The sequence below is a fragment of the Hesperophylax consimilis genome, chromosome 2 (genome assembly GCF_061612785.1).
Source record: "Hesperophylax consimilis isolate HC1 chromosome 2, BYU_Hcon_1.0, whole genome shotgun sequence".
Lineage (NCBI taxonomy): Eukaryota > Metazoa > Arthropoda > Insecta > Trichoptera > Limnephilidae > Hesperophylax > Hesperophylax consimilis.
In genome coordinates, this window is record NC_142837.1 from 33,038,370 (window position 1) to 33,050,374 (window position 12,005).

Genomic DNA, 12,005 nt, shown 5'->3' on the forward strand with positions numbered 1-12,005 from the left:
ATTAATTTTCTTAGATCAAAGAAAATTAGTTTTAATATCTAATAAATACAAAAGTTGAGTGGCGTCCTCTCCGCATTTTTTACAATGAATATTCCTGATTGGCAGTTTGTCATCACTGGAGACGCGATTTGTTATTATTTATTATTGATGTATGGCCAATGGCACTGCCTCACTGCCTGCGTAAATATTATCACGTTTTTTTTAACGAACGCTGGACACAATATACCACTGGACATGTGTACATCGGCACAGTCGATCAGTTCTCCTGACAGGGTGAACATATTGCACATTGTAGATCATTTCGCTGTGATTTTTCTCGATCGTAAATAATTAGATCGATAAAGAAATTAAATAAATTCCAACCAAAAAATTTTCACGAAAGGTAAGCAATACTATTTATTTAATTTTAATTTTTTTTAAAAGAAAGACAAAAATTCCCGGGCTACGAATAACCTGACTATTTGAAAATCTCCTACTACCACCACAGTAAGCTGAAAATGTTGCTTGTGTTGTGATGGAGGACTTAGCCAGCTGAGGAATTGAACACACTACGCCTGGGTGGGACCCAAACGCGATGTCAACTCGGCCACCGACCGGTCTAATATCTATACACCTCTATGTATGGTTGTAATTAATTTTAGTTAATTTAATTTTTTTAAATGCATATATATATTCATTATTCTTATTTCTATTGGAGGTTGTTTAACGTTATTGCGTGCTGTAGTGAGTTGATATAAGTAATTTAAAATTTTGTTTTAAATTTGTAATTAATTTTTCGTTTGTTCGGACATTGTTCCAGAGTGAAAGATACTCTCAGTGTTACCATGGTGAGAGACCAACATTCAAAATCGATTTTTTTATATAACTGGATCTATGTATGTTGAGCGACCAGGTCTGAATAGCCAGGCTTCCCAATCTTCCACTTTCTGTTTCCTTAAGCCTCAAAATATCCCTCAAATTTTGAATGTTCTAGTTCTAAAAACTCTCGGAAATTCGGACACAGTTTTTACATTTTTTGTATTTTTTTTTTATATTTCATAAATTTAAGTATGTATGCTTTTATATATTTTTTAATAAAACCTCTTTCCATTTCTTTAGATGACGGGAGACACATTATCCCCGGAGTTCCTGGAACCAATGGAGTTCATCGATTACATGGAACCCTATGAAAACACTGAGATATTTGTAGAAAGTTACCCGGACCAATATGGAGCCTTAGAAACTGTGAAAGATTCTACATACGAATACAACTGTGGACATGCAGAACCTGAAAATACGGAACCATTACTCCTATCAGATGTGTTAAGACTTAACGAGATTACAATCAACCCCAATAATTATGATGCACAGATGCCATATTCAGAACCGTACATAAATTCTAATAATAATAATTGTGAATACCAAACAGACATAAACAATATCCTCAACATCGACAAAGAACTAGACAATTTCCTTTCTGAGTCTGCCTCAAATTATGACCCGTCGTGGGATATATCTTGCTTACCTGACAAAACCATGTTCTGCAATGAATACTGCGAAAATTTCCTCAATGAAGGATCCCAATTTGTTCCGTCAACAGAACCAGAACCTTTGTACATTCTCGGCGTAGATCTATTCACATATAAAGAAGATGACTACGATGGAAATCAAAAAACAATCCAACAAGAGATTTGGGAACCAGAATACACCATCACAATAGACTCATCAGTTGCAGAGAATCAAACCGACAGAACTAAATATAGTTTTCCGTCAAGCGAACACAGTGTGACGAATAAATGGTCAAATGCTCAAGTAACGAACGAAGAAAAGATTTATCCGTGCATGTTCGACGGATGCTTCAAACTCTATCCGAAAGCTTCACATTTAAAAGCTCACCTTCGTCGTCACACCGGCGAAAAACCATTCTTTTGCACGTGGCCAAATTGTTCATGGAAGTTTTCAAGATCAGACGAACTGACTCGACACCGTAGGAGCCACTCCGGAGTGAAACCGTACAAGTGTGATGATTGCGTTAAGTGTTTTAGTCGATCGGATCACCTAGCCAAACACAAGAAAGTCCATCGTAAGAAGATGATGGTGCCGAGACAGGAGTACAGAAGAGTTCCGTCTCAGAGGCCACGAGGAAGAAAGGCCGTACTGTCGGGACTTATTTGATGTTATGTCAATTTTTATTATGTTACGATAGTTGGATGAGGATAACAGTGATGTGACTTATGCTCAAATGCAAAGTTGATAAAATGTGTTAAGGCGATGCCATACGTAGTAATGCAAAATCATGTGTTTTTGGTTTGAAAATTTGGTCGCCTAGAAATGTTTCAGATGCTTTAATTAAATACTGCGAGTAGAATACATCTGAGTATTTTTTAGATAAATCTTTTTATAAGCCCAGAAAAAAATTATGTAAAGGCCTATGAAAACTAAGTTAAAGTTCAAAATCTCCTTCTTACGAACCCATTTTCGGTTATGATTTTATTGTATAATGTGGCAAATTAAGTTATTAATAAAATGATCGAAAAAAATTTATATTTTTGCCTGAACATCCACAAAATAAAATAAAAGGCACTTTTTGGCCACGTTTTTATGTTGCATAAATCAAAACAGGCGGATGGTGTTAAGCGGGAATTTAAATCTTATCGCCATCTACCTAAGGGTTGTTATTGATAGCGGCTCAATTTAAAATATTACACGACGTAGTGCATCGCCTTAATTGATACAATTCCTAAATTACTTAGGTGTGTGAACCATAATATTAGTATTTCCATGTCAGGATCTAAAAACTCAACTGAGTAATCAGAGCCTATATAGATATTGTGCAAAAAAAAACTAATTTTAAAAAAATTGTTTGATCTTTATTGTTAGTTCTTATTATGACAGTCTGCACAGAAAGTTAGAATGTTTGTAAAGATAAAATTAGTGGTCTAAAACAAATTTATATCTTTTATTGTAAATTATGACGAGCCACAAAGTAAATGCTTATTACAAATAAAATTATTATTAACATTTTGTGATATAAATCTATAACACGGTAAAACTGATCATTATTATAATTTTATGAACCAGCCTGTAATAATTCTGATATTGCTACAATAATTATTTTAATATCTCTAAATAGTAAAAATAAAGTCGCTATCCGCGTCTGTCTGTTTGTGCGCTTAGTTCTTTAAACTACGCAATGGATTTTGATAAGGTTTTCACTATTTAGAGAATTTCTTTCAAAAGGTTTATCAATATAATACAAGCATATTATATTTTTAGAAAGTAGAGAAAAGTCAATTTTTTGTAATCAAGTAGTAAAAATAATATTTTCGGGAGCTTATAAAACTTATGAGATACACCAAAATAATTTACCACAGAATGGTATATCTTAAAAAAGCCTACAGAAAAGTATAGAATGATATATGTCTTTCCCCTTAAAGATAACCCCCTGCAACGCAGGGTAAATGTCAGCTAGTTGTAAATAAATGTGTTAATTATTTTTATTTGAAAATATTATTTGCCTACAATTTTTTTTCATTTTATAGATGCAGAACTCAGCCTACTCTTGCACTGTATGGCTGTAATCATAAATTCCAAAACATTTGATACCATACTACTACTTAACTGTTATAACTTATATTACACAACCCAAGAAATGACACTACAGTAAACATCATAAATAACAGACACAAGAGAGATGGGTCATGAACTATTACTAGTATTAAACTGCGCGCACAAAAATGTCGCAAACATCATTCACCCATACTACTGCAAATCGCGTCTACGCACAGCAGTTCCCTGCCTATCTTTCCACCCACACACCAAACGCATAGCTTTCATTGGATCCGCAGCTTCAATAGTCGGTGCAGTTTGGCTGTAGCTCGGTGACAGTCGGCGCGCTTCCATGCCATATTTCCCTTCGTTACCATTACCTATGGTAATCATGACATTCGATGACATGATATGATAGCATCTGTAGTATTTGGTACCGCCACATCCGTCATAATACTTCCATCTTATCAAGTCAGCACATAAGCCATAGTTACCATTCCATCTGTGGACGGAATTTGCCACACATGCACATTAATATTCTCATTCTCTTACAGCAGCTATATCATATTGTAGTGTGCCACAACACATTGCTAGAAATATATTTGATGTGACAGTACTATTCCGACCTCCGGATTCGTAGTCGAGAGCCTTACCTCTCGACCACAGAGTATACATATATATGTAATCTTGTTATAGTGTGCCACAACACATTGCTAAAAATATATTTGATGTGACTACTATTCCGACCTCCGCATCCGTATTCAAGAGGCTTACTCTCGACCACGGAGTCTATATCCATAATCCTGTTGTAGGGTGCCACAACACATTCCTATAAATATATCTAGGTAATCTAGGAACTCGTGATGCAATTTCAAAATTGACTTCTCTAGTTATGGGGAACTTGGATAGCCGTCGGAAGTGTCTGATTTATTGATTTAAAAAAGGCTTTTGATAGTGTGTCGCATTCTAGTCTGATCGCTAAGCTAGAGAAAATTGGACTGGAAGACAAAGCTTTATCTTGGTTCCAGAGTTACTTAAAAAATAGAGAACAATACGTTAAACTAAATAATTCACTAAGTGAACCCTTGTCTTCTGAATATGGAATTCCACAAGGCACAGTAATTGGGCCTATAATTTTCGTTATATATGTCAATGACATGTTCACTCTCCCTCTTAATGGAAGTGTCATCTCATATGCGGATGACACAGTCATCATAATCGAAGGAATAACATGGACAGAAGTAAATATAGCTGCGAATGGTGACATTAACATACTGAAGGAATGGTTTGATGATAACTTACTTAGTCTTAATGTAGAAAAAACATCATATATACCTTTTTATCTTAATGATCCTGTCACAGATTCCAATATTAGCGTGATAGTGCACAGTCGTTCGTGACAAGGAGGAGAATGTAACGATAATAATTGTAAAATCCTGAAGAAAACCCCAGATGTCAAATATCTAGGGATCACTATAGAAAGTAACATGAAATTTAAGAAACGTCATATCGAAAACTGTGTAAAAAGAATTAGAAAACTTACTTACATTTTTATACAATTAAGAAATATCCTAAATCTTTCAAATATTAAAATGGTTTACTTTGCTCTTGTACAGTCAGTGTTGCAGTACGGAATAATCGCATGGGGAGGTATCTATAAGAATAATCTGTATTCGATAGTAACAACACAAAAAATGATAATCAAAGTTATTATTAAAAAACAAAGAATATTTCCAACATACATATTATTATCTATATATATAAGCACATAGACTAGCTCTCCAGTTTGACCCGAGAATATTTCTCTACAAATTGGGTAAACAAAAAAAAGTGATGTCTGATATGAAATGTAATATATTTTTATCTCTTGTGAATATTTACTTTTTTTTCTAAATAAACAAAAAAAAATATATATATATCTGAAATCCTGTTGAAGTGTGCCACAACACATTGCTAAAAATATATTTGATGTGACTACTATTCCGACCTCCGCATCCGTATTCAAGAGGCTTACTCTCGACCACGGAGTCTATATCCATAATCCTGTTGTAGGGTGCCACAACACATTCCTATAAATATATCTAGGTAATCTAGGAACTCGTGATGCAATTTCAAAATTGACTTCTCTAGTTATGGGGAACTTGGATAGCCGTCGGAAGTGTCTGATTTATTGATTTAAAAAAGGCTTTTGATAGTGTGTCGCATTCTAGTCTGATCGCTAAGCTAGAGAAAATTGGACTGGAAGACAAAGCTTTATCTTGGTTCCAGAGTTACTTAAAAAATAGAGAACAATACGTTAAACTAAATAATTCACTAAGTGAACCCTTGTCTTCTGAATATGGAATTCCACAAGGCACAGTAATTGGGCCTATAATTTTCGTTATATATGTCAATGACATGTTCACTCTCCCTCTTAATGGAAGTGTCATCTCATATGCGGATGACACAGTCATCATAATCGAAGGAATAACATGGACAGAAGTAAATATAGCTGCGAATGGTGACATTAACATACTGAAGGAATGGTTTGATGATAACTTACTTAGTCTTAATGTAGAAAAAACATCATATATACCTTTTTATCTTAATGATCCTGTCACAGATTCCAATATTAGCGTGATAGTGCACAGTCGTTCGTGACAAGGAGGAGAATGTAACGATAATAATTGTAAAATCCTGAAGAAAACCCCAGATGTCAAATATCTAGGGATCACTATAGAAAGTAACATGAAATTTAAGAAACGTCATATCGAAAACTGTGTAAAAAGAATTAGAAAACTTACTTACATTTTTATACAATTAAGAAATATCCTAAATCTTTCAAATATTAAAATGGTTTACTTTGCTCTTGTACAGTCAGTGTTGCAGTACGGAATAATCGCATGGGGAGGTATCTATAAGAATAATCTGTATTCGATAGTAACAACACAAAAAATGATAATCAAAGTTATTATTAAAAAACCAAGAATATTTCCAACCAACGAACTTTTTGAAAAATTTAAGGTCCTACCGATTTCAAAACTATTTCAAAGAAATGCCATTTTAAAAGTTTTTAAAGATTCTGAAAGGTCCTCAACGCGAAGTATAAGACCTAGAACATCTGGGAACATGTATGTACCTAGATGCAATACGACAGCTGCACAACACCATCATGAATATTTAGGCCCAAAGTTATTTAACGATTTACCGGATACAATAAAAAGTGAGAAAAATTATTTTAAATTTTAAAAAAAACTTTCGTTGTATTTTTACAGAGAAGATTGACTTACTTTTATCGATGATTTTCAGATACATTCTGTTGCTTATATTTTTGTTGATTTTTCGTTAATTTTTGTTGATATTCTGTTTCTATAATTATTTGTAATTTTCTTATTGTACAATATTTTGTAGTATTTTACAGTATTTTCAAAAATATTTTTTTTCCATTTTTGTAACTGTACATATTACTATCTATATATATAAGCACGTAGACTAGCTCCCCAGTTTGACCCGAGAATATTTCTCTACAAATTGGGTAAACAAAAAAAAGTGATGTCTGATATGAAATGTAATATATTTTTATCTCTTGTGAATATTTACTTTTTTTTCTAAATAAAAAAAAAAAAAAAAATATCTGTAATCTTGTTATAGTGTGCCACAACACATTGCTAAAAATATATTTGATGCATAGACATATGAATATTAGTAGACCTGCCCTAAGTGATTAAAAGCGTATTATCCCCACTCCCCATACCGGTTCCATTGGAGCCGGCTGTGCTCGCGTATGGCCTCAAGTGAAATTTGAAAACGTGACGTCATCATTCTTGTGCGAACTATGGTCGAGGCATCATCGGTTCATTTTACGAAATAACACGGCAAAATGTTGACTTGTACTATGAAAACTTGTAAAAATAGATGTGAAAAAGAGAATAAACCCAATTGTCGTATTACATTCCATATATAAGCATTATTTTACTTTATTTTAAGCATATTCACATCGTATAATATGAATCAGTTGTTACTATCACATCGAGAAACGTCTGGACGCGAAACACAAAGCTGGTTGGTTGCTGGGAAGTAAATTATGAACATTTATAAAAGTGTCTTAACTAAATACTTAAACGAAATATTCGACTCTGAAAATAGAACCGAATTTTTTTGCCGAATTTGGACTTCGCAAATTTGTTCATAACGTGGCGAGTAATTTGCGCTCCCATGTAAAAATGTCTATTCATTCAAAAGCGTATTTTACTTTTAGGAAGTAAATAGTGATATTATAATGCGAGATGCCTATTTACTGTCAGATTGATTTATTGACGAATCACAGTCAGCTTCACTCCCTTCGTTCTTCAACAGTTGATTTTACCCCTCGCCATTATCTTCTCGTCTATTAATTCCTATGTCTGTGATTTGATGTGATTGTACTATTCCGACCTCCGGATCCCTATTCGAGAGGCTTTCTCTCGACCACGGTGTCTATATCCGTAATCCTGTTGTAGGGTGCCACAACACATTCCTATAAATATATTGGATGTGAACGTAGTAGAAAGTCTTACCTCTGGGTCAAGGAGTCCATATCCATAATCCTGTTATAGTGTGCCACAAGAAATTCCTAGAAACGTGTTTGCTGTGACAGTTCTATTCTTGCCTCCGTCACCAACTACTGCAGATTTTTCCTACCGCCTCCCAAGCCGGTACCATACTTGATTGTCTTTTTAAAAATGAAAATACCAGACACAGGAGAAGTTTAAGCAGAAGTACATTGAGATGTGCGAAGAGCCTCAAAACCTACAAGTCTTTGTGTGGGATACACGTCTTGTACAAATATATATCATGGAGTTGTGTCTACTCGAAACAAGGTAGTAATCAATAAATTTATTTAATACATGTAAGATTAGTGCTGCAAAATAAAAACAAAAAATTAACATTTCAAATGAAAGACATATTTTGTTAAATGTTTATTTTTTTCATCTCTAACACATACCATTAACTTATTTTCGAAATTCATTCACAACCACCAAATAATCTGAGATTCAGATTAGAAGTGCAACCTACATAAAAACCATTCTACTGAAAATATAACCAATAGACAGAGCATTCAACCAACTCAAAAATGACCCCTGACTGTTTTCCAAAATACGGGTAGCGAAAGAAAAATGCCAGGACGCAAATATTCCGTCATGATCGACGAACTAAATCTACCGATCAGATAAATTTGAGACGTTAAAACTACATTTATTACATGGCAATAGTTTCGTTCCAAAGTGCCTAAGAAACGAAAACTTTATAGATGCATTTAGAACATTGAAATGGTTTCTCTCCATAGCTAGCAAGAAAGTGATTCTTTAAAGATATTTTAATAACAACCTTTCCATTCCGAAACTGGGGGTGGTTTCTTTCTAAACTACTTTAAATTTCAGCAGTAAAATGGATTTTTCGAGATTAAAACACTTCATTCCGAACATAGGAATAAATTTTAGTGCCGAGGATGTAATTTTTTAGAGTGTTATTCATTAAATTAAAAAAAAAAAAAAAAAACCACCCCAATGCAAAAAAAAAATCAAGAAAAGCTACAGGAATTTAAAAAGAATGCAAATTTTATGAACTCGTTTGTGTAATCATAGACTAGGACTCGGACTAGGAGAGGAATTGAACCCACAACACCTTGGTTGGGAACCCGACACATTTGTCAACTAGGATACTAACTGGTAATATAGATTAATGTATTCAATATCATCGCTGTTCTGGTAGAATATATTATAACACTTTTAGAATTAATGCTTTTCGAAAGAGACTTCAAATCAGTAACAAAACAGTGAAAATAAAAACGATATTACATATATTATTTTTAAATGTATTTTGTTCAATGCCCGTATTATGGAATTTTAATAATCAAAATACATAAAGACAATTTCTCATTCATATCACTTGTTATACATTATACATCTTAACTACAATTAAAATACATAAAGACAATTTCTCATTCATATCACTTGTTATACATTATACATCTCAACTACAATTAAAATGAAATATTATTTTGGCTCTTTAAATGTAACACGGAATGCTATCATAGATTCTCCCAATGCCTATTACATAAGTTTCTTATAATATGTAAAATAATAATTATATGTTATTTATAAGTTAACAGCCCAAATATCTTAACACTGATAAATCCATGCAATTACCCTTGGACTTAATAAGAAAGTCTCTACCAAAATATTTTGCACATCCTCCAAGAATATACAGAACACTTTATGTGGATGAATATTATGTACGAGTTTCACATCAATATGCTTAAAGAATATAGTTTATTTAGTCTATGAACTAGGTTTGGTTACCGACGCTTCAGCCAAAATATAATTTTTTTTTCTTTCACAAAGATCTTTTTTATTCAAAGGTTTCATAGCAGAATTCATGTTTCTATGATAATATTTGTAAAATTACATATTAATAATCATTTTTTGTGCTTTTGCAACAATGTGGTTTAAAAACTTTAATATTTAGATGAATATAATTCGACGTTACATAAATTAAAGAATTTGCATAAAATCCCTGTAACGGATAGGTTAGCTACTAAACGTAAATATTGTCACAAAAAGTATTAATTAATTTCATTAAAATAAATAATATACTAAGGACGGGTTGTTTCGGAGAATTTGAACAATTCATCAAATTTCAACGTTCATTTTCGGGTTCTGTGAAAGTCCTATTCAAGTTCTGTTTTTATATCATTATAGGGTAGTTGCTTGAAAAAACTGAAATAAAAACAGAACTTGAAAAAATCTTTCACAGAACTTGAAAATGAATGTTGAAATTTGATGAATTGTTCAAATTCTCCGAAACAACCCGTCCTTATATTGTAACATTATGTTACATTTATTCATTGTGGCAGAAAGGAATAAGCAATAATTACAAAATTCTAGGGAAGATTAAAAAAATTCAAAATTGGATTAAAAAATATAACAAGTTAAAACTAGACTCAAACTCACAACATCTCTGTCCCAACACGAGTAAATCTGAGTTGGTGTACGTGACCGAATAATGGATGAATGAAAGCCATATACATATTTTCTTCAATTCATTAGTCTTTGCTAAGCGTTGAACTGTCAATGTACTTGTATCTTGGTGTATTTTTTAAAGATACATAGATAATAATTTTCTTTTAAATCCATATTTAATTGTTTTGAAATTTGATCAGAATGTTTATTTTTGCAAAATATATACCTTTCTGCATACAGATGTACAATCAGAGGTGCTATTGCGTACTAATATCTCATAGAAACGTGCTCCACTACTAGTGAGAAACGGTGCGCGGGAACCGGATTCGGTAGTTTCCGGTCGTTCGAGTTTAGAGTGTTGTAGAACAATTGGAGAAAAAAAAAGTTAAACCAATTTTTTTGCTTCGTGTCTCATCTAAATTATAATACATTTCCTTTTTACAATAATTGATAAATAATTTATCCTGATTTGCAGAATGTGGCTAAAATTATGTAATGGAATATACACTTGGAATCAAATTAATTCAATATTACAAGGGGTATCCAGAAAGTAAGGTTACAATGTTTATGTAGGACGGAAAAATGCTTGTATTTAATTGAAATTCACAGGATACAAATATATTAAACTAATTTTTCAACATAATCGCCGTTGAGATCGTGACATTTCTGTAGTCAGGGCAAAAGCTTTTGTATGCTAGCGTCATAGACCGCCGACACCAGCTCTTTCAGTCGCTTCCTCACAACTTCCTTGACCTCCTGATCCTTGATAAAACGTTTCCCACCCAAAAACTCCTTAGTTGACGCGGTGTGGGGCCTGGTGTTGTCGGGCAGGAGGCTGCTCCCTGGGTCAGCATTCCTCTTCTGCAGTTCTTAATGGCTCTTCTGAGTTTTTTTAGGGTATTGCAGAAAGCCTTTGCATTAATGGTAGTCCATTTAGGCATACACTCCACCAAAAGGACCCCCTTACGGTCCCAAAAAACAGATGCCATGACTTTTCCGGCTGAATGGGTCGTCTTGAACTTTTGGTGGCTGGGGAAGAAGAATGACGCCACTGAAGTGATTGTCTTTTAGAAACTGGGGTAAAGTGACACACCCTCGTCTCATCCCCCGCACGATAGAGTGCAGAAAAGCTTCTCCCTCCTGTGCATATGACCCAAAAATTCACGAGCGGCGGTCACACAATTTTGACGGTTCTCTGGTGTGAGCATTCTCACACACAACTTCTTGTAACCAAGTTGTTCGGGCACAATATCACCAAGGAGATTACGAGAAATGTCAGGAAATTCTTTGTGAAGGTCTTTAATCGTCATACGGCGGTTATTTCACACTTGTTCTTCAATTTTTTGCACAAGTTTGTCAGAAATCACTGGTGGTCTCCCACTCCTTGCTTCGTCGTGAGTATCAGTACGGCCTCCTCTGAACAACCTAACCCACTTAGTGACATGTTGTCGGCTCATCACTTCACTACCATAAACTTCCAATCACTCATCACTTCAC

At 33.8% G+C, this 12,005-nt stretch overlaps 1 protein-coding gene across 1 annotated transcript; it reads left to right on the top strand.

The window, feature by feature from the left end:
* Positions 1 to 1,098: 1,098 nt before the first annotated feature.
* Positions 1,099 to 2,154, top strand: LOC149425910 (uncharacterized). The gene has a single exon (XM_089643875.1). The coding sequence runs from the start codon at positions 1,099 to 1,101 to the stop codon at positions 2,152 to 2,154; it is 1,056 nt and encodes a 351-aa protein (XP_089500001.1).
* The last annotated feature ends 9,851 nt before the right edge of the window (positions 2,155 to 12,005 follow it).

Coding starts and splice junctions, on each gene's coding strand:
- LOC149425910 (XM_089643875.1), top strand. CDS start 1,099: ATGACGGGAGACACATTATCCCCGGAGTTCCTGGAACCAATGGAGTTC.